This window comes from Oncorhynchus gorbuscha, linkage group LG07 (assembly GCF_021184085.1).
Source record: "Oncorhynchus gorbuscha isolate QuinsamMale2020 ecotype Even-year linkage group LG07, OgorEven_v1.0, whole genome shotgun sequence".
Lineage (NCBI taxonomy): Eukaryota > Metazoa > Chordata > Actinopteri > Salmoniformes > Salmonidae > Oncorhynchus > Oncorhynchus gorbuscha.
In genome coordinates, this window is record NC_060179.1 from 6,899,680 (window position 1) to 6,923,580 (window position 23,901).

Consider the following 23,901-nt stretch of genomic DNA (forward strand, 5'->3'; position numbering starts at 1 on the left):
ATCATTTTACAGCCCTGCTGATGAAGTGACTCAATAACAACACTGCAAGCACAGCAGCCACGGGTCAAGTACAGGAAAGTGTTAGTAGACCATCAGACTACTTTTTAACATTTCACAGTGCAGAAACAGTTATTGGTCAATAGTTGGTAGATGTGTTTTCCCAGCTATGGTCTCTGAATTGAAAGCTGTTACAATTCCGTTCAAAAGTTGGGGGTCACTTAGAAATGTCCTTTTTTTTTTCCAAAGAAAAGCTTTTTTTGGGGGGGGGGGGGGGTTGGCCGGGGTATGCTGTCATTGTAAATAAGAATTTGTTCTTAACTGACTTGCCTAGTCAATTAAATACATCAACACTACCGTGCAAAAGTTTGGGGTCACTTACAAATGTCCTTGTTTTTGAAAGAAAAGCACATTTTTCGTCCATTAAAATAACATGAAATTGATCAGAAATACAGTGTAGACATTGATAATGTTGTAAATGACTATTGTAGCTGGAAACTGCTGATTTTAATGGAATATCTACATTAGGCGTACAGAGGCCCATTATCAGCAACCATCACCCCGTGTTACAATGGCATGTTGTGTTAGCTAATACAAGTTTATCATTTATCATCTTTATTTAATCAGAGAAGAGAATCTTGTTCCTCATGGTCTGAGTTCTTTAGGTGCCTTCTGACAAACTTAAAGTGGGCTGTCATGTGCCCTTTACTTAGGAGTGGGTTCCGTCTGGCCACTCTACCATAAAGTCCTGATTGGTGGAGTGCTGCAGAGATGGTTGTCCTTCTGGAAGGTCCTCCCAACTCCACTGAAAAACTCTGGAGCTCTGTCAGAGTGACCATTGGGTTCTTGGTCACCTCCCTTTCCAAGGCCCTTCTCCCTGGCTGGGCGGCCAGTCTTGGTGGTTCCAAACTTCTTCAATTTAAGAATGATGGAGGCCACTGTGTTCTCTCAATGCTGCATAAATGTTTTAGTACCCTTCCCCAGATCTGTGCCTCGACACAATCCTGTCTCGGAGCTCTATGGACAATTCCTTCGACCTCATGGCTTGGTTTTTGCTCTGACATGCACTGTCAACTGTGGCACCTTATATAGACAGGTGTGTGCCTTTCCAAATCATGTCCAATCAAATGAATTTACCACAGGTGGACTCTAATCAAGATCTAGAAACATCAAGGATTATCAATGAAAACAACAGGATGAACGCAATTTCAAGTCCTATAGCAGTGTCTGAATACTTATTTTTCACCATAATTTGCAAATAAATTCATAAAAATGCTACAATGTGATTTTCTGGATATTTTTCTCTCATTTTGTCTGTCATAGTTGAAGTGTACCTATGATGAAAATTACAGGCCTCTCATCTTTTTAAGTGGGAGAACTTGCACCATTGGTGGCTGACTAAGTACTTTTTTGCCCCACTGTATGTTTCCATTTGTAATATATTCTAAAAGCTGCATGAAGTGACTAATGATGATTTGAAAAAAGTTGCAAATAAACTTAAAGTTAAAAAATATATATATAAAAATAAAAGTAAGACAAAATAACAAAAACAAATCTATCTACAGCGGGTACCAGTACCGAGTCAATGTGCACAGTACAGGTTAGTCAAGGTCATTTGTTCATGTAGGTAGGGGTAAAGTGACTATGCATAGATAATAAACAGCGAGTAGCAGCAGTGGAAAAACAAATGGGGGCAATTTGATAGATTTCTCAGCAGCTTGGGGGTAGAAGCTGTTAAGGAGCCTTTTGGTCATAGTCTTGGTGCTCCGGTACCACTTCAAATCAAATCAAATGTTATTTGTCACATACACATGGTTAGCAGATGTTAATGCGAGTGTAGCGAAATGCTTGTGCTTCTAGTTCCGACAATGCAGTAATAACCAACAAGTAATCTAAATAACAATTCCAAGACTACTGTCTTATACACAGTGTAAGGGGATAAGGAATATGTACATAAGGATATATGAATGAGTGATGGTACAGAGCAGCATAGGCAAGATACAGTGGATGGTATCGAGTACAGTATATACATATGAGATGAGTATGTAAACAAAGTGGCATAGTTAAAGTGGCTAGTGATACATGTATTACATAAGGATGCAGTCGATGATATAGAGTACAGTATATGCCATGCAGTAGCAAAGAAAACAGTCTATGACTTGGGTGACTGGAGTGTCTGACAACTGCATGGGCATTCCTCTGACAATGCCTAATATATAGGTCCTGGATGGCAGGAAGCTTGGCCCCAGTGATGTACTGGGCCGTGCGCACTACCCTCTGTAGCACCTTATGGTCAGATGCTGAGCAGTTGCCGTACCAGGCGGTGATGCAACCGGTCAGGATGCTCTCAATGGTGCAGCTGTAGAACTTTTTGAGGATTTGGGGACCCATGTCAAATCTTTTCAGTCTCCTGAGGGACGAAAAGGTGTCAACTGTCTTGGTGTGTTTGGACCATGATAGCTTGTTGGTAATGTGGACTACACAGAACTTGAAACTCTCGACCCGCTCCACTACAGCCCCGTCGATATTAATGTGGGTCTGTACGGCCCACCTTATCCTGTAGTCAACGATCATCTCCTTAGTCTTGCTCATGTTGAGGGAGAGGTTGTTGTCCTGGCACCACAATGTCAGGTCTCTGACCTCCTCCCTATAGGCTGTCTCATTGTTGTAGGTAATCAGGCATACCACTATTGTGTTGTTGGAAAACTTAATGATGGAGTTGGAGTCGTGTTTGGCCAAGCAGTCATGGGCTAACAGGGAGTACAGGAGGGGACTAACCACGCACCCCTGAGGGGCCCCAGTGTTGAGGATCAGAGTGTCGTTGCCTACCCTTACCACCTGGGAGCAGCCCATCAGGAAGTACAGGATCCAGTTGCAGAGTGAGGTTTTTAGTCCCAGGGTCCATAACTTAGAGATGAGCTTTGTGGGCACTATGGTGTTGAATACTGAGCTGTAGTCAATGAACAGCACTCTCACATAGATGTTCCTTTTGTCCAGGTGGGAAAGGGCAGTGTGGAGTGCAGTTGAGATTGCGTCATCTGTGGATCTGTTGGGGAGGTATGCGAACTGCAGTAGATCTCGAGTATCCGGGATGATGCTGTTGATGTGAGCCATGACCAGCCTTTCAAAGCACTTCATGGCTATTGACGTGAGTGCCATGGGGCGGTAATCATTTAGGCACGTTACCTTCACTTCCTTGGGCACAAGGACTATCGTGGTCTGCTTGAAACATGTTGGTATTACACACTCAGTCAGGGAGAGGTTGAAAATGTCAGTGAAGACACTTGCCAGTTGGTCCGTGCATGCTTTGAGTACACGTCCTGGTAATCCGTCTGGCCCTGCGGCTTTGTGAATGTTGACCTGTTTAAAAGTCTTGCTCACATCCGCTACCGAGAGCGTTATTACGGAACAGCTGTTGCTCTCATGCATGCTTCAGTGTTGCTTGCCTCAAAGTGAGCATAAAATACATTTAGCTTGACTGGTAGGTTTGCGTCACTGGGCAGCTCACGGCTGGGTTTCCCTTTGTAGTCCGTAATAGTTTTCAAGCCCTGCTTTCAAGCCCTGCTTAATAGTTTTCAAGCCCTAAAACGGATTTAAGTTTGCCTGTATTAATGTCCCCGGCCACTAGAAGCGCTGCTCCTGGATGAGAATTGACTTGTTTTCTTATGGCCTTATACAACTCATTGAGTGCGATCTCAGTGCAAGCATTGGTTTGTGGTGGTAAAAAGACAGCTATGAACAATATAATTCCGAACTCTCTTGGTAGATCGTGTGGTCTACAGCTTATCATGAGGTACTCTACCTCAGGCGAGCAATACCCTTGAGATATCTTTAATATTAGACATCGCGCACCAGCTGTTGACAAATAGATACACACCCCTTACCAGACGTAGCTTTTCTATCCAGCCGATGCACAGAAAATCCCGCCAGCTACATTATCTGTGTGTCGTTCAGTCACGACTCGGTGAAACATAAGATGTTACAGTTATTAATGTAGTGTTGGTAGGATAGTCTTGAATGTATATTATGCATTTTGTTTTTCAATGATTACACATTGGTCAGTAGAATGGATTGTAGTGGAAGTTTACTCACTGGCCTATGAATTCTCAGCAGGCAATCCAACCTCCGCTCCATTTGTCTCCCATCTTTTCTATATGCCAATAATTCCCTTCTTACTGAAGCAGCTCTCACTCAGATAGCTTAATTCTTGTTAGCCAACGTACATGATCAGGTCCTGCTCACAGGCATCTCAGCTATGAAGTAGGCTCCAAGTGAAGACAGACACATCGAGACACAAATGCTGGGTCCATATTATCGCATTCCAAAGCGCATATTGAAGATGCTAGAAGATCTATCCACAGGGTGAGTAGGCCTAACGAACAGCAATCTACTATCCCCCATAGTGCAACAAGTTGACCTATTCCATTGGTCAACTTGTCATTAAATAAATATTCCAAACATCTGGGACAGTTGTATAAATTTAAGATCAATTACAACAGACAACAAAAACTAAAAATTAAGCAATGAGGCTGATGCAACAGATCAGAAGGTTTAGCTTAAAATGTTGATAAACTATTAGGCTATTTCTTCACATTATAAGCGCAGCGATGCGCACACGGCAGAAGGATATATATGCGCGAATGTTCCAATGCCATCAATTAGTGGGAGAATATTGTTTCCAAGTGACCGCAAACGCGATTATTATAAAAGGTGTATTTATGGTCAAAATTATCTTCCCCAAACTTGAAACTCACGTGCCGCCTGTGTGCCAGTTTAGGCTCCACTCCTGTTGTAAAGCAAATTAATGTGTTTAATTTTAAGAAGTTACTCGGCCACTTTAGTTGATACAAACAAACCTTATCTAAACATACATGTACCGGTCTCAGAACAGGGCCACGGGAAAAGTAATACGACGCACTTAAATAGAGAATGGGGAGGACGCTTTTCCCGTGGTTCATTTTCATGCCAGCCAAGTAGGCTATACTCCTGTTGTAAAGCTAAGCAATGTGCTTATCTTGTCTATTACCGTTCTGTATTAATGTCATGTTCTATGTGGACCCCGGGAAGAGTAGATGCTCTTTAGTAACAGCTAATGGGGATCGGAATTAAATACAATCAAAATATATAAGCGCGAGTGGAGAAAAGATGAGCAGGTCGCAGAGAGAGACAGAAGTGAATAGAGCTACAGAAGTTTATTGAACATGCTACAGAGGAAAAGCAGAACACACACACACGATAGAAGAGAAACATCTAAAACACGTCCGACCAAATCTCCCGACTTTTTTTTTAGAAAATTATTTTAATCGTGCCGCTTCCCAACTATCTGAATCTCAACATTCCCAGAGATGTAAAAAATGTAACCAATATAGAAAACACACGACTTTTTCTCTCTTGAAAACACCCTTTTATCCAGTAAGTTGAGGTTGTGGGATTCTTAAAATCATAATGGGTATTATGTGTAGTAGGTCTGCTTAAAATAACTGTATAAGGAATTAATGTCGTTGATAATGAATCGTGTCCTGTACCTTACCTTCTTTTTTTCCCTGCTCTCCTCCCAGATATACAAAATATATCAGAGGGGGTTCATTAAAATGTGGATTATTTTTCCTTTGTGATACAACTGTAAATTAAAGACTAAAAAAGGCACCGACTTTTGGTCCCAACCAGGGGTTGTCCCTCTAAACAGCAACACGTTGACTTCACAACAGGTTCTACTTCGCTACCCTCTTCCAACACATGCAAAAGCAGATTTTTTTTTTTAGATAACACTTCGCTTGAACTGTATGTCTCAAAAACAGTCATGACATTTGCTTCGTCCTGTGTATGACAACATCGTGACCGTTAAGTGCAGTTCAAATTAGTAAAAGTATTATGTAAGGTTTTATTCCAAGAACTAGATAGAACAGGCAGTAGAAGCATAGAAAACCTCACCTCCTACCCATGTACATGAATATGATGAAAAACAAGGGAAGTGAAAACCTATAATGAACAGAAACATTAAGACTATTTTAGTAAATGTGTAATCTAAAAAAAAAATTTAAAAAAGGAAAAATAACGGGTTCAAAAAAACAAAACAAAAATCGGTATTGTTGGTTATTCCTCTACAAGAAACCTTCAAGCAACGTGGTCTAAAGGGGCTAAAATTAAAAGACTGATTCAACTTCAATCTCATATTGTTCCCCACTCCACAACAACCATAGTGAATTTAACGAAGGAAAAAAAGAGGGGGGAGACTCCACAAATTGAACAGCAACTGAAAAAGGCAAAACTTGGATGGCAGAAACGTACAAACTATAACAGTGACACGGGAGAAGAGACAAATCATGTTAAATTTCACATCAAAATTAAATGTGCCTCAAAAAAATCAGACAGGGATTCATGTCAATATTTGGGATGTAAAAAGAGTTGATAGTCTGGTAAGGCACATATCTTGTAGAACTAAATCATCATAGTCAAAAAAGAGGCGCCCATGTCCAATCATCCACCCTTCATAATGAGAAGGTAGAAAAGGAAAATAGTTTGCTGATCATACAAATGGGTTATAGGATTAACACAGGAGTCAGGGGGTATGGGACTAACACAGGGGTCAGGATCAGAGGGTATGGGACTAACACAGGGGTCAGGGAGTGTGGGCTACCACAGGGGTCAGGGGGTCGTGGGATTAACACAGGGGTCAGGATCAGAGGGTATGGGACTAACACAGGGGTCAGGGAGTGTGGGTTACCACAGGGGTCAGGGGGTGTGGGATTAACACAGGGGTCAGGGGGTCGTGGGATTAACACAGGGGTCAGGATCAGAGGGTATGGGACTAACACAGGGGTCAGGGAGTGTGGGTTACCACAGGGGTCAGGGGGTCGTGGGATTAGCACAGGGGTCAGGATCAGAGGCTATGGGACTAACACGGGGGTCAGAGGCTATGGGACTAACACGGGGTCAGAGGCTATGGGACTAACACGGGGGTCAGAGGCTATGGGACTAACACGGGGTCAGAGGCTATGGGACTAACACGGGGTCAGAGGCTATGGGACTAACACGGGGGTCAGAGGCTATGGGACTAACACGGGGGTCAGAGGCTATGGGACTAACACGGGGGTCAGAGGCTATGGGACTAACACGGGGGTCAGAGGCTATGGGACTAACACGGGGGTCAGAGGCTATGGGACTAACACGGGGGTCAGAGGCTATGGGACTAACACGGGGGTCAGAGGCTATGGGACTAACACGGGGGTCAGAGGCTATGGGACTAACACAGGGGTCAGAGGGTATGGGACTAACACAGGGGTCAGGATCAGGGGGTATGGGACTAACACAGGGGTCAGAGGGTATGGGACTAACACAGGGGTCAGGATCAGGTGAAGGGGTTAAAATGTCCTCAAAATATAGAAGTACAACATTTTCTCCCCCCCGGTTTGAGTTTCTGGTTCTCTGAAGGAATGACTGATAACACTAAGAAAGAAACAATAAGGTCCAAATGTGGTCCCCAGAGTCTGGAACGAGTCAACAGGGTTTAACAAATGCCAGCCAAAAATCTGCTAGGGAAAACAGAAAGCGATGGATGTTGTGGAGGATCGATCATTATGCATAAGTTTAGATGGTGGATTTGGAGAAGGAGACTCTCAGGTGATGGTTGTCACCCATGTTGTAGTTGTGGAGGTCGATCAGACCCTGGATGGCCTCCTCCACCGTTGACATCTGGAGCAGTGCCATTTTGTGATCCCTGGGAACGGAAGAACGGTTGAACACATTGAAATACATCTTGGATCTGTCCAATCAGAATGTAGTGTGTATGTTCTGCTCCGCTCTCAACCACACCCCACAGAATGGACAGGAACACAACCTAAGCAAGTCTCACATACTCCCTGGAGCTAGCCACAGAGCTAAGGAGTGTTCGAAAAAAAAAAAAATCAATGCTCAAGTTCATTCACAACCAATTGAAGAACAACTGTAGCTCAGTTCTGTTGTTATGGAAACGGCGGAGACGTACTGAAAGAACTTGAATGCGTTCACGGTTCCCCCGGCGTTGGAGAACAGCAGTCGGAGGTCTTCCTCGGAAACGTCCGTTCTGTGGAAACACGTGAACTTAACATTCTAGCCACAAACCCAGGGGCACAGATCACAAAACCCAGGGGCACAGATCACAAAACCCAGGGGCACAGATCACAAAACCCAGGGGCACAGATCACAAAACCCAGGGGCACAGATCACAAAACCCAGGGGCACAGATCACAGGTTCTCTTTTTCTTCAATTATTATTTTACAATGACGGCCTGGCCCCAGGGCCAAACCCAGACGACGCTGGGGCCAATTGTGCGCCGCCCTATGGGACTCCCAGTCAAGACCGGTTGTGCTACAGCCTGGAATCAATCCAGGGTCCCCGTAATGACGCCTCTAGCACCGAGATGCAGCGTTTTAGACCGCTGCGCCACTCGGGAAGCCCTAAGACTTCACTGATCTAAGAACAGTTTTGTATTAACTCATAATGGTTATTGTTAGGATTTGAACGTGGTAAGCAGATCCTCTGTCTGTTGGCGTTTTCCCCTAGACATAAAGCTCCTTTAACTTTTCTTCCAGGTATAGATGTTGCCTCAGATTACCCTCCCCAAGTCCTAGTGAGAAAGAACAAAACTGTCCTTAAAAATCAGTGTCTAGGGAAATGCGCCAAAAGATACAGGATCTGCTTACCATGTCCAAATCCTAACAATAACCATTATGAGCTAACTGTTCTTAGATCAGTGTGTAGTGTAGAGGCCAGGTGGTAGACTTACGGGATGTTGGAGAGGTGAAGAGTAGTGGTGGGAGGGAAAATATTCTGGAAGTTCTTGGAGCCAGGCTTCTTGAAGCGGTGCAGGGGCGAGTTGGTGAAGTCTTTGGTGAGGCCCTGGTCATCCAGTCCATCCCTGGGCAGCTGCACCGAGGTGTGCTTAGACAGAGCCACCCTGATTGGTTTCCCATGCATCTTCTGCCCATTCAGGTGACTCATGGCTGGAAGCATTTCATTTGTACAGAGTTAGTTTTTATACAGCAGTACTGTGTCCCAAGACAACCACCCCCACCCCCCCACACACATTTAGGAGAGAATCTACTTCAAAAGACTGGAACAATCAATCAACTAGACTAAATAAATCTGGGGAAATTTATTTTTATCAGTCAATAAACATGAGACAATTGAGGAGGATCATGTTACCTTACCTAGCCGGGGCCTTACCTAGCCGGGGCCGGGGTCTTACCTAACTGGGGCCTTACCTAGCCGGGGTCGGGGTCTTACCTAGCCGGGGCCTCACCTAGCCGGGGTCTTACCTAGCCGGGGCCTCACCTAGCCGGGGCCTCACCTAGCCGGGGCCTCACCTAGCCGGGGCCAGGGTCTTACCTAGCTGGGCTTGGTTGGCATCAGCCATCTGTATCAGAGCACTGTCTTTCTTATTGTAGAGGATCTTCACCCTCTGGGCATCACCATACACCCCTAGGGTTAAAGTCATGAGCAGACGAGAGGAGGGCGAGGAAGAGGAGGAAGAGGAGACAGTGAGGAAACACTTTAGCACTTGAGATAGAGGGAAAGTTTAGGCAAGGCAGAGACAGAGTAAGAGGCTAGATAGAGAGAGAGTCAATGTAGGCTAGAGATCATTCATCAGAATTAACATTTGAAGAGAGTTGAGCAAGAGGTGTGCGTGTGTGTGTGTGTGTGTGTATATTAAGGACAGATTGAGACACCCCATAAACAGACAAGTTAAGGACATGTTTGGCTAATTAAACTACTGTACAGGCTATGCCAAATCAATGTACCATGCATTTTAACACAAATCTACAGATGGGATCAATTTGGAAAGAAAGCCAAAGAGAGAGAGAACCAAATGATAACAGAGGAGCAACAACCACAAAACTAAAGTCAAAAAACAATTACTGCAATATGGAAATGAACAAAAAATATTTAAAAAAGGTAATGTCTCTTTAGAACAGAAATAAGCAACAGAAGAGCAACAGAGAGCTAAACAACAACATACCGAAGAGAGTAAACAGACTTTGGGGCGTAACCATCTTTAGAAGAGGAGAAGAGAGCAAGCAGCAGAAGACAGGAAGACAGGTAGAAGAGTCGGAGCGGAGGTAGAGAGAGCGGAGGTGGACAGATCATCCAGGAGGGTGGTTTCCCGTAGAATGGTGAAGGTGGTCATGGAGTATGGTTCAAGGCAGTTAAATTTTGGGGGTTAAAGGTTGGTCCGAGGGAACAGGTTTTGTTCAAGCACCAAGCATGAGCACGGGGGGGTGAAGAGAGAGGGATGAAGAGTCGGTAGGTAGGGGGAGAGAGGGAGGGAAGGTATATGGGGAAGGTAGGTGGAGAGAGAGAGAGAGAGTGGGGGGGGATGAAGGGTAATGGGGAAGGGTAGGGGGGGGATATGAAGGGTAATTAGGTGGGGAGGGAGAGAGGGAAGGAAAATGCAAATGTAAAAAAAAACAAAGTGAGGGAGGGAGACAAATTAAAATACAGGTCAGTACACAGGAAATGATGCGGGAGTTTGGTCAGACTGACTGGTTCATGTACTTTATCACAACTAAATAAGCAAGTCAACTGGGCCAAATGTATATCATCCCCTTGACAAACACGGATAAGGTACAGTAAATGTCAAAATCATAAACATTATAGCCTAGCAATGAACAAACAAACAAAAAAGGCATGCGATAGGCTAACGCATGAAGTCCAGGATCAATCGGCACATAGTAAATAAGGGGGTGAAATGAAGATAACTAGTAGAAAGAGCATGCAGTCAAATCTCTGTTTTAGTGTCATCGACATGCAAGAACAGACATGAAACCACCTGGAAGCACTATGGCAACCATAGATCATGTTTGACCCCCACATATATACATGTCAACAGGGTGTGGGGCCCAAATAAAAATATAACTGCAAGTTTAAGTATTTGAAATACAGGGTCCTCTCCATAGAGACAGAGAGGTGAAGTCAGGATAGGTGAGAGTGCAGAGAGAATAGGAGTGTGTTAACCAGCTTCAGCTCAACATGGCAGAGAGGAGGAGAGATTAGAGTGTTAACAGACAGGAGGAGATATTAGAGTGTTAACAGACAGGAGGAGGAGAGATTAGTGTTAACAGACAGGAGGAGGAGAGATTAGAGTGTTAACAGACAGGAGGAGGAGAGATTAGAGTGTTAACAGACAGGAGGAGGAGAGATTAGAGTGTTAACAGACAGGAGGAGGAGAGATTAGAGTGTTAACAGACAGGAGGAGATATTAGAGTGTTAACAGACAGGAGGAGGAGAGATTAGAGTGTTAACAGACAGGAGGAGGAGATATTAGAGTGTTACCAGACAGGAGGAGGAGATATTAGAGTGTTAACAGACAGGAGGAGGAGAGATTAGAGTGTTAACAGACAGGAGGAGATATTAGAGTGTTAACAGAAAGGAGGAGAGATTAGAGTGTTAACAGACAGGAGGAGGAGATATTAGAGTGTTAACAGACAGGAGGAGGAGAGATTAGAGTGTTAACAGACAGGAGGAGGAGATATTAGAGTGTTAACAGACAGGAGGAGGAGATATTAGAGTGTTAACAGACAGGAGGAGAGATTAGAGTGTTAACAGACAGGAGGAGAGATTAGAGTGTTAACAGACAGGAGGAGAGATTAGAGTGTTAACAGACAGGAGGAGAGATTAGAGTGTTAACAGACAGGAGGAGAGATTAGAGTGTTAACAGACAGGAGGAGGAGAGATTAGAGTGTTAACAGACAGGAGGAGATATTAGAGTGTTAACAGACAGGAGGAGATATTAGAGTGTTACCAGACAGGAGGAGATATTAGAGTGTTAACAGACAGGAGGAGGAGAGATTAGAGTGTTAACAGACAGGAGGAGATATTAGAGTGTTAACAGACAGGAGGAGGAGAGTGTTAGAGTGTTATTAGAGTACAGACAGGAGGAGAGATTAGAGTGTTAACAGACAGGAGGAGGAGAGATTAGAGTGTTAACAGACAGGAGGAGGAGAGATTAGAGTGTTACCAGACAGGAGGAGATATTAGAGTGTTAACAGACAGGAGGAGGAGATATTAGAGTGTTAACAGACAGGAGGAGATATTAGAGTGTTAACAGACAGGAGGAGGAGAGATTAGAGTGTTAACAGACAGGAGGAGAGATATTAGAGTGTTAACAGACAGGAGGAGATATTAGAGTGTTAACAGACAGGAGGAGGAGAAAGAGAGAATCAGTTTGCACTGGCAGGCTTCGACATTTATATGGAGAGATGGAGAGGAGAGAGAAAGATGGAGAGGAGAGAGAGATGGAGAGAGAAAGTGGAAATAAGAGTTTGTTTGTAATGAGTTACGTCTGGAGGGGGTAGAAAGATCATTACTGACCTCTTCGTTGAGGTTGGAGGCCAGGAGCACGCCACTGGCTCCAGTGTGACCGGACAGAGCCACCCTTCCTGCAGCAGCAGCCGCCGCCGCGGCAGCATTCAGCGGGCTCAGGCCACCTGGAGAGGTCAGAGGGGTCAGGATTTAGACCCAACAGGATGAATTTCAGCTCAGCCTGGGCTAGTGAGGGCAGAGATTTCCCTCTAGGACCAACTGAATGGTGGAAAATAAGCAGAGCCCTGGGCGATGTGAAACGGATGTTTCCCCGGCAGTCAGGAGTCTACCTGGGATCTTACCGAGCAGAGGGGGGCGTCGTCTACCTAGCAGAGGGGGCGCTGTCTGGGAACTTCTACCTGGGAACTTAGAGCTGAGGGGGGGGCGCTTCTACCTAGGATCTTACCTAGCAGGGGGGGGGTTCTACCTGGGATCGCACCGAGCAGAGGGGGCGTCGTCGCTGTCCTACCTGCAGAGGGGCGGGGGAATCGTCTACCTGGGATCTTACCGAGCAGAGGGGGCTACCTGAGATCTTGCCGAGCAGAGGGGGGGGTCTACCTGGGAACTTGCCGAGCAGAGGGGGAGCAGGGGGTTCTACCTGGGATCTTACCAGCAGGGGGGGGGGTGCTACCTGGGATCTTACCGAGCAGAGGGGGGGGGAGGGGATCGACCTGAGATCTTACCGAGCAGAGAGTTGGAGTCTTTGCCTTGGAAGGCAGCAGCCATGTTGGGGTCCATGGCAGGCTGGCCGTCCCCTGCAGGGAGCTCTGGCCGGGTGTAGTCACGGCTCTTGTCGTTGTTGTACTTCACGTTCAGGTTGACCAGCTTGGAGTAGTCGATGCGGAGCGTACAGCACGAGTTGTAGATGTTCTGACCATCCAGGGCCTGAGGAACAATGGAACGATTCCAGTTGGGGTTATTTGATAAGTGTACCGGGAAATACCAGAAATCAAAACAGCAACTATACAAATTTACTTTATTTGCACACAAACATGTAATGAAATTATAAAATTCAGTACATAACAAATCGATAATGAACAATGAAAAATCCCACTCACTATTTTGGCTTGCTGGGCGGTGGGTGGGTCGTTGAACTGCAGCAGAGCCTGGAACTGATTGTTCTTGGTGAATGTGATGATCTTCATGACTGTTCCGAACTTTGAGAAGATCTGACCCCCCCCACAAAAAAACAGCAGCAATAGAAAAGTATTGAGAAGACAACCTCTACGAAATAGCTGATGTTTAACTATCAGATGGAATATGAAACTACTATGATGAGAGAAATGGGCAGAAGAGATAGACAAGTTATCATGTCACATGCAAGTCATAAGTACAGTGAAATGCCTTTCACGCAAACTCAAAATCCAACCGTGCAATAATCAATAACAATGTGAATTGGCAAGGCACTGTCTCTGCCTGGCCGGTTCCCCTCGCTCTCCACCGGGATCCTCTGCCTCTAACCCTAACTACAGGGGTCGAGTCACTGGCTTAATGGTGCTCTTCCATGCCACCCATATGAGGGGTGCATCACTTGAGTGGGTTGAGTCACTGACATGATCTTCCTGTCCGGTTTTTGCGTCTCCCCCCCCCCTCCTCCCTCCCTCATGGTTGGAGTCTAATGATTTTCCAGGTCTTCCTACCACACCTCCTGATATAGAGGTCCTGGATGGCAGGGAGCTGGGCCCCAGTGATGTACTGGGCTGTCCTCACCACCCTCTGTGGCACCATGCGATGGAGGACGGTGCCATTGCCATACCAGGCAGTGATACAGCCAATCAAAATGCTCTCAACGGCACCGAGGAATTTGAGGGGCCCGTTTCATCCGTCTTAATTGCCGTTGCGTCTTCTTTGGACCATGTTTAAGTCTTTAGTGATTTGGACACCGAGGACCTCGAAGCTCTCGACCTGCTCCACTTCAGGCCTGTCGATGTGTATGGGGGGGGCTTTTCGAGTCTTGTTGGTAGCGAATCTGCGACCGGAGGTCATCCATCTTATTGTCGAGTGACTATGTTGGCCAGCGGGTTGGAGGGGGGGGGACAGAGGTGGCCGTTTTTTTACCTTTTGCCTGAATCTCACCAGGATCCTCCACCCCTTTTGCCTCTAAAGCCGGCGTGTCCTCTTGGGTAGCCCGAAAATTGGGTCAGAGTTACAGAGAGAGCCCAGGGAAGAGGAGTAGAAGTTGAAGACGGAATTGGAGTAAGTAACTGCTGGTCCGATGTTCAAAAAGTTATTGTCGGTTGTAAGAATTAATAGTGCATGAAAATAAAGCAAAAAGAAACAACCACAAATAGCAAAGTTTGGTCGGAGCGAAACGGCTGCCATCTAGTACAGCGCCATAGATTCAGATCACGTCTGTACAAAATGGAGGATAAAAAAAACATTGTATATTACATTCATAAATCTGCCCTCTGCCAAACCTACCAACCAAAAAATACATAGTGAATGTAGGTTACCTGCTGCAGCACATCCAGAGTGACTGGATAGAACATGTTGTCGATGATTATTCTGAGCACAGGGCTGGACGCAGCGGTTAGATCTACGACGGAGCCCGACGCAGGAGTACCTCCTCCTTGGACCGCTGACACCGCCTGCAGGACCGCCTGGGCCCGCTGGTTTCCGCTATCCGTTTTGAGTTCTTTGTGGTTGGAATACTGGATGAACACGGGGACGTTCCGAACATGCGGTGTCACAGTAGAGTAGTAGTTGATCATGGTTATCGCTGCTTCCTCTGTGCCCAGCTCCAAGAAAGCCTGAAAAGACCAATAGGATAGGAACAGCATTAGGACTTCTGTTAGGCGAAAATACCCAACGGCATCCTGGGAAGTGTCTTATGATACAGTTCAATGAAACTGTACCGTGTCTGTATCCAAGGTTCAAACATTTTTCCCTGGTGGCACCAGCCCACAATTTGGTCACACACCTCAACAAAAACATTTTGTATATTTTTTATAAGATAAAAAAAGTTCAATAAAATGAATTTGCCTACATCTTTATGTGCACCAACATCATATTCTAATTTATTTTAGAGAATTCTCCACCTGAATAACTAAAACACATTAGCTAACTGTAAATATAATACCCACTGCTAGTAGCCAGGTACTAAGCTAACAACACATTTTGTTCATATCTGAAAGAACTTTGCCGTTGTCGTCTACCACTCAATGAAGGCCTATGAAAATCGCAAAGACCAAATCTCAAAGTCATATCATATATCTTGGTTGGAAGATAGTTGCTATTGAGCTCAAAATTGAGAGAAAAAGGGGAGGGGGGGGATTATTCATACCTACAGAAAACTAATAAGCTCCTTTCTTCAACTGTGACAACAGGAGTGCTGTGTGTTTCAGGCAATTTTGTTTTCAATCCAAAAACGCTTTTCTTTTTCCGAGAGCACCCCCCCCCCCCGGAAATAAGAGTGGTTCGCGCGACTGCGTCAGTAGGAAACAGGTACCGGGGAGGGAGGAGGGGCAGGTAGACACTCATCACAGGAATCATGTGGATAATGTACTTTACAGTTTGACCAAAACATGGTTTTAACCTCCTAAATGTTTTTTATTTATTTGCTAAGCCCAAGTCAAGGGGCTACAAAATGTGATAAAAATGGTAGCAGTCATGGAACTCTGGTATCATAAAATACTTTATAGATAGGGAGTGGGACATAAATGAAGAAAACATAGCGATTAATACAACAAAATTGTAAACACGACATTCATGTCAGACAAACAAAACACAGCCAATGTTTTTTTTTTTTTATCCTTGTGACATGGAATACCAATGGATAAAACACAGGCAATTATGACTCAGGTAAGAGGTCAAACAAGAAAGGAGGAAGGGCGAACCGACCACAGCCTACTCTTAGATAGATATTAAATCTTTAGCAAGCCCCATGACAGAGAACACAATCTAAATTGGCCGCTGTATTATTCTGGGCCAAAGATAGTCTATTAAATTGACAGGACAGTCGACTGACCGACCGCTCTAACAATGGAAAAAGATGTCCTCAAAGATGGAAGGCAGGCGAGATCAGGTGGGACCCTTCTAGCCAATGAGATGGCAGATAAGCATGTGAACTACAGGCCATAATATCTTTGTTACTGTGCCATATTAGTGTCCGTGACAGCTGGGGCAGCGCCATTGAGGCCATCTCCTCTTTCAAGCAGGGGTTGGAACCGGTTCAAGGAAGAGATCAGAAAAATAAATTGTCAAGGAACAGAATCGGAACCAGGAACAAAAGTGATCTACACTGTTACGGAACAGAACCTTTATTTTAAAAGCATGGGAACCAGTTAACAACAACATAGTGCCTATGCAAAGCCCTTACTCTGTCACTCAGATACATGTTCCAGTTTCTGCCTGCCAATTGAAAATCTTTGCCTGTGTTTGTGCCTGTGTAGGCTACCTGCCCCTCTGAAACATATGCTACTGTAGCCTACTGACATTACTCGATTCAGAAATTAGGGAGAGATTTTTTATTAGAGAAGACATGAGCGACACAGCGGTCTACGGCACTGCATCTCAGTGCTAGAGGTGTCACTAGACACCCTGGTTCAAATCCAGGCTGTATCACAGCCGGCTGTGATCGGGTGTCCTATAGGGCGGCGCACAATTGGTCCAGCGTCGTCCGGGTTCGGCCGCCATTGTAAATAAGAATTTGTTCTTAACCGTCTTGCCCAGTAAAATAAAGGTAACATTTAAATTGGATTTATTAACTAAAAAAATGTGTTTTTATTTTAATTCTGGTGCCACTCTGCATACAAACTTGTTAGTCCAACGTTAACTTTCAGAAGTTAAGACATAAGTATAACTGTGTGGACCTAATACATAACAAGATGCCCAGCGTTTCAAGCCAAGCCTCCTCCTCTTCAACCCTCCCTCCCTCACCCCACTCGCAAAATGCCACATGTCCACTTATATCAGTGCATTTGTAACAACCTAACCATTACGTAACTTCTATTAGATCGAGTAGAACTCACGTAGCAAATTAGCAATTACATTTTTTATTAACCAAATTCGACACTCATTAACCTACATACAAAAATTATTTACATTGTGGGTTTATTTTTCGTATAGATTTTGGGCAGAGTAAAACATTGCTGATCGCCTGTTCCTCTATCTGGGTACACTCACCTGGTTTTTCCCCTTAAGCGTCAGGATATTTGTGACCTTCCCGAAAGGTAACCCCAGGGCAATGACCTCCGATTCTGAAGTTTCATTGGGCAGTTTTCTGATGTGCAGCACACGAGACGGAGGGGCCTCCATCCGGTCTTCCACTCTCAGCTTTTTACTGTCACTCCCATTGGATTTACTGTCGCTCCCATTGGCTGTAACATCTAGATAGAAGACACAGCTTTTATTGTCCCAATCCTGCTCTGCTCTAAAGCCACCCCCCCCACAGAAAGCACAAAACACCCACTTACTTGAGAGGAGCACGGAACACCACGAGACTCCATCCTATTACGATGGACGAACACGTCACACCTGAACTTCAGTATTAGTGTTGCTCAAACATTTAAAGTATAATACTATATTTAGCATCTGAACGCAATATACACTGAGTGTACAAAACATTTGGACCCCCCCCCCTCTTTTGTCCGCAGAACAGCCTCAATTCATCAGGGCATGGGGACTCTACAAGGTGTCAAAAGCGCTTTACAGGGATGCTGGCCCATGTTGATCTAAATGCTTCCCAGTTTTGTCAAGCTGGCTGAATGTCCTTTGGGTGGTGGACCATTCTTGATACACACTGGACACGACTGAGCATGAAAAACCCAGCAGCGTTGCAGTTCTTGACACACTCAAACCGGTGCACCTGGCACCTACTACCACACCCCGTTCAAAGGCACTTAAAATCCTTCGTCTTGCCCAGTCACACACTGAATGGCACACATACACAATTGTCTCAATCCTTTAAAAAATCCTTCTTTAACCCACCTTGTCTTCATGTACACTGATTGAAGTGGATTTAATAAGTGACATCAATAAGAGATCATAGCTTACACCTGGATTCACCTGGTCAGTCTGTGTCATGGAAAGAGCAGGTGTCCTTAATGTTTCGTTGAGGATTTCAAGTTCCATGAATACAGAAGCTTCCCCAGGCAACCCGTGTCAGGCTTCATTCTCTTCAGCCCCGGCGGCAGGTAGCTTAGTGGTTAGAACGTTGGGCCAGTAACCGAAAGGTTGCTAGATCAAATCCCTGAGCTGACAAGGTAAATATCTGTCGTTCTGCCCCTGAACAAGGAAGTCAACCCACTGTTCCTCGGTAGTCCGTCATTGCAAATAAGAATGTGTTCTTAACCGACTTGCCTGGTAAAAATGAGTTATTTTTAAATACCATACTATAGTTTCTCTAAGACATTACAGCCATGTCCCGAAGAGATATAGCCTATTGAAATGCACCGCAACTCTATTTCAGTCACATGCTAGCACGTACCCACCTACACATACTGAAACACCTGCCACGAGGAAGACATTGACCAATACAGCCGTTCCACTTCAAACATTCATTAATCCTTTGACTTATTTGAATGCCGTTGGAACACGGTCAAATTACTTATGCAAATATCCCCTCAGAGAGGGCTGGCAAAAAAATAATCCCAAACTTACCACCGATACTGCTCATGTCAGATCCGCTGTTGTAGACACTGGCTGACATCAGCTCATCTGATCCTCTCTGGAGAAAGAAAACAAAGAGAGAGGGAGAGAAAGGGAGAAAGAAATTGAGAGCAAGCAGAGCCTCTGGAAGACAACAATGAAATACAGATTTCTCTCTGGACAGGTAGAGAATACAGGGGGGGACACAAAACACCAGAAAGAGTTGCCTCGTTTTCTTTTTTCTAGTGTCAATCAGTCTAATCTCATGGAGTCTCAAGATGTCAGGCATATCATTTCATCTGGGAAATCCCCAAAGGCTCTGAGCCGTCTGTCCTCTGGGCTTCAGTAAGCGTCTGTCCTCTGGGCTTCAGTAAGCGTCTGTCCTCTGGGCTTCAGTAAGCGTCTGTCCTCTGGGCTTCAGTAAGCGTCTGTCCTCTGGGCTTCAGTAAGCGTCTGTCCTCTGGGCTTCAGTAAGCGTCTGTCCTCTGGGCTTCAGTAAGCGTCTGTCCTCTGGGCTTCAGTAAGCGTCTGTCCTCTGGGCTTCAGTAAGCGTCTGTCCTCTGGGCTTCAGTAGCGTCTGTCCTCTGGGCTTCAGTCTGTCGTCTGTCCTCTGGGCTTCAGTAAGCGTCTGTCCTCTGGGCTTCAGTAAGCGTCTGTCCTCTGGGCTTCAGTAAGCGTCTGTCCTCTGGGCTTCAGTATCTGTCCTCTGGGCTTCAGTAAGCGTCTGTCCTCTGGGCTTCAGTAAGCGTCTGTCCTCTGGGCTTCAGTAGCGTCTGTCCTCTGGGCTTCAGTAAGCGTCTGTCCTCTGGGCTTCAGTAAGCGTCTGTCCTCTGGGCTTCAGTAAGCGTCTGTCCTCTGGGCTTCAGTAAGCGTCTGTCCTCTGGGCTTCAGTCTGTCCTCTGGGCTTCAGTAGCGTCTGTCCTCTGGGCTTCAGTAAGCGTCTGTCCTCTGGGCTTCAGTCTCTGTCCTCTGGGCTTCAGTAAGCGTCTGTCCTCTTCAGTAAGCGTCTGTCCTCTGGGCTTCAGTAAGCGTCTGTCCTCTGGGCTTCAGTAAGCGTCTGTCCTCTGGGCTTCAGTAAGCGTCTGTCCTCTGTCCTCTCTGTCCTCTGGGCTTCAGTAAGCGTCTGTCCTCTGGGCTTCAGTAGCGTCTGTCCTCTGGGCTTCAGTAAGCGTCTGTCCTCTGGGCTTCAGTAAGCGTCTGTCCTCTGGGCTTCAGTAAGCGTCTGTCCTCTGGGCTTCAGTAAGCGTCTGTCCTCTGGGCTTCAGTAAGCGTCTGTCCTCTGGGCTTCAGTAAGCGTCTGTCCTCTGGGCTTCAGTAAGCGTCTGTCCTCTGGGCTTCAGTAAGCGTCTGTCCTCTGGGCTTCAGTAAGCGTCTGTCCTCTGGGCTTCAGTAAGCGTCTGTCCTCTGGGCTTCAGTAAGCGTCTGTCCTCTGGGCTTCAGTAAGCGTCTGTCCTCTGGGCTTCAGTAAGCGTCTGTCCTCTGGGCTTCAGTAAGCGTCTGTCCTCTGGGCTTCAGTAAGCGTCTGTCCTCTGGGCTTCAGTAAGCGTCTGTCCTCTGGGCTTCAGTAAGCGTCTGTCCTCTGGGCTTCAGTAAGCGTCTGTCCTCTGGGCTTCAGTAAGCGTCTGTCCTCTGGGCTTCAGTAAGCGTCTGTCCTCTGGGCTTCAGTAAGCGTCTGTCCTCTGGGCTTCAGTAAGCGTCTGTCCTCTGGGCTTCAGTAAGCGTCTGTCCTCTGGGCTTCAGTAAGCGTCTGTCCTCTGGGCTTCAGTAAGCGTCTGTCCTCTGGGCTTCAGTAAGCGTCTGTCCTCTGGGCTTCAGTAAGCGTCTGTCCTCTGGGCTTCAGTAAGTCTGTCCTCTGGGCTTCAGTAAGCGTCTGTCCTCTGGGCTTCAGTAAGCGTCTGTCCTCTGGGCTTCAGTAAGCGTCTGTCCTCTGGGCTTCAGTAAGCGTCTGTCCTCTGGGCTTCAGTAAGCGTCTGTCCTCTGGGCTTCAGTAAGCGTCTGTCCTCTGGGCTTCAGTAAGCGTCTGTCCTCTGGGCTTCAGTTGGTGGCTGACGCGTTCAGAGTTCGGCTAAAACTATACTATGCCTGGAGCAATTAGAGACAGACCTGGGTCTTAAGCTTTTTTCTCTTTTTGTCTGAATATTTCTTTATCTCTAACAAAAATGTACAGACACAATAACTCTGTAGGACCAGAGTTCACAAATACATTTTAGTAAGTTGTCTAACTTAAAAACATGACAACTAGACCAAGGCTAATTCACACCAGGGCAGGGGATGTAACTGAAACGAATGCTTCGCAAAGCAAACTTTATTTTGTACGTGAAACATTGATGAAATAAACAGAGGCAAAGAGGAAGTCACCTTTGTTTTGCACCAGATGGAACAAGGGTTATTGGACAAAAATCAAGTTGGAAGGGTACAGGATCACGAAGCATTTATAAGAGAACAAGTTTCTCCCTAAACAGATGCGACTTATGTTGTTCCTATTTAGTTACAGCTGTACTAATATCATGAAAGCTAGAAATTAGGACCTTTTTTGGGGGGGGGGCGATACGACATACTCTCTCAACAGTAGTAAGTTACATTTAGGATTCTGTACTCATACCAGTAGGCCTATGCCCAGATCCTGACTTATAATAATAATAATATATATGCTATTTAGCAGACGCTTTTATCCAAAGCGACTTACAGTCATGTGTGCTTTGAAAGTACAACTTTTTTTAAACAATTGTCGTCAATGGGAGAGATGTAAATTTGAGTTGTGTGTCAGTGTTAGGTATCTGCCCATAAAGTACTCTAGGGGTTCAACAAACTGCATGGAGGCAAAATTTGACCAGCGTGAGATTAGGCTACATCAGATTAATGTAACAACTCAACTGGGTAAGAAAAAAATGTGTTTGTATTGCCATAGCAATCAAAGGGAATTTCAAGATATGGTTTCCATTTATTTAACTAGCTATAACCTTTGCCATAAATATAAATATATATATTTTTTACCTTTATTTAACTAGGCAAGTTCTTATTTACATTGACAGTCTACCAGGGAACAGTGTGTAACAGTATAGCTTCCGTCCCTCTCCTCACCCCGACCAGGGACCCAGCCATTTCACATCGGGCACACCTGGTTCAGGGGCAGAGCGACATATTTGTACCTTGTCCGCTCCGGGATTCGAGCCAGCAACCTTTCGGTCTAACCACTAGGCTACTTGCCATAGAGAGGGCATCGGGCTGAAGCTTACCTTCACACCAACTGCAACATCTCCCATACTGAAAAAGAGAGGGAACAGAATGATTAGCTACCTCGTTAAGCCAAATCTTCCCACAATTATAGCAGCATGCTGCTTTACTCGTCTGGAGTTCAACTAGCTAGTAGCTAAGGAAGTTAGCTAGCAGGCTAACGTTAGTGCCGTGGATACACGCAAAACAAAGAAAACCACCAATGACAAACGTTTCTCTCTTTCTCTCCACACCAGCTAGTTACAACATAGCTAGTCACCTACACACGTTGACTGCCTATAAAATAGGTAACCTGTATGGCAATGCACGTTAGCCAGTGATTTTGTAGTTTAATGGTGTTGATAGTTTTTGGAGTGGATAGCGTACATTTCCGATCAACAAAGGATAAAATGAATGATCACCGGACAAGTGACGACACACCCTGTCATGCTCGAATGGTCCTCATCTCTTAAGACGAGCCAGAGCTAGCCGCTTGAGCTAGCTAGTTAACTAACGTTAGCTGAACGTGATTGCCCAGTCAATTTATTAGCAGTTAAGTTTATTAACAATTACATAAACAAAATATAATTTTAGTTCTCTAACTAAAGCTAACTAGCCATCGTCGTCTGGCAGTCCACATGTCCATCCAGGAGTTAGCTAGCGTTAGCTAGCCAAGCTAACGTAACGTTAGCTACCTTTAGCTTAAATACATAAAAACCAAGCTAGGGTGAGGTAAGCAAGTTACTCGAATTGAAACAACTAAATCTTGCCGAAGATGATTAATCGTTCATGAAAAACACATAGATGGCCAATACATACCCGTCCATTGCTAGAATATCGTTATAAACGACAACAGTTTTTTTTTTGCACTTCTCTTGCCAACAGCACATACAACAAAATGGAGGGACTTGAGAGCTTGGCGGAAATAGTCGAACCCGGCGGAAATAGTCGAACAAAAAAAACTGTTTCGTTTTACACGCAGCAGAATATATTTTTCTCTGTAAAACCAATTTTAACATTTTAAGACACAATGATACGCTATTTTGTATTTCATAGAGGCATTTAAATGGATGCATTGTCATTAATTAGTCTACATCATTTGCTGTGGACATTGAGTTGTTGGGTTTTATTTTTTAGGCTGTAGGTCTGTTTGTTTATCCTTTTAATGTGACTCTAGGTTGTGCTACTTGTGCCTATATCAAACACGGGCTTGGCTATATTACACACATACACTGATCACAAATATAAGCCCAACATGTAAAGTGTTGGTTTCTCTCACATTCTGTGCATGTAGAGCATGGCGCTTGTAACGCCAGGGTAGTGGATTCGATCCCCGGGACCACCCATACGTAGAATGTATGCGCACATGACTGTAAGTCGCTTTGGAAAAAAGCGTCTGCTAAATGGCATATATTATTATTGTTATTATTACATTTGTTCACGTCCCTGTTAGTGAGCATTTCTCTTTTGCCAAGATAGGTGTGGCAAATCAAGAAGCTGATTAAACTGCGTGATCATTACACAGGTGCACATTGTACTGGGGACAATAAAAGGCCACTCTAAAATGTGAAGTTTTGTCACACAACACAATGCCACAGATATCTCACGTTTTGAGGGAGCATGTGATTGGCATGCTGACTGCAGGAATGTCCATCAGAGCTGTTGCCAGATCATTTAATGTTCATTTCTCTACCATAAGCCGCCTCCAACTTCATTTAGAGAATTTGGCAGTATGTCAAACAGGCCTCACAAACCGCAGACCA

The 23,901-nt window shown here is 45.2% G+C and overlaps 1 protein-coding gene across 1 annotated transcript; it reads right to left on the reverse strand.

Annotated features, from left to right (window-relative positions):
* Positions 1-5,170: 5,170 nt before the first annotated feature.
* On the reverse strand, positions 5,171-23,064 carry LOC124039456 (polypyrimidine tract-binding protein 2-like). The gene is made up of 13 exons (XM_046355444.1): positions 22,958-23,064; positions 22,162-22,189; positions 18,938-19,004; positions 17,462-17,664; positions 14,791-15,087; positions 13,396-13,506; positions 13,021-13,222; positions 12,347-12,462; positions 9,996-10,029; positions 9,365-9,457; positions 8,763-8,979; positions 7,982-8,059; positions 5,171-7,714 (listed from the first exon to the last, which is right to left on the reverse strand). Exons 1-13 carry the CDS (start codon positions 23,026-23,028, stop codon positions 7,585-7,587), a joined length of 1,647 nt encoding a protein of 548 aa, XP_046211400.1. The 5' UTR covers positions 23,029-23,064; the 3' UTR covers positions 5,171-7,584.
* Between the last annotated feature and the right edge of the window lie 837 nt (positions 23,065-23,901).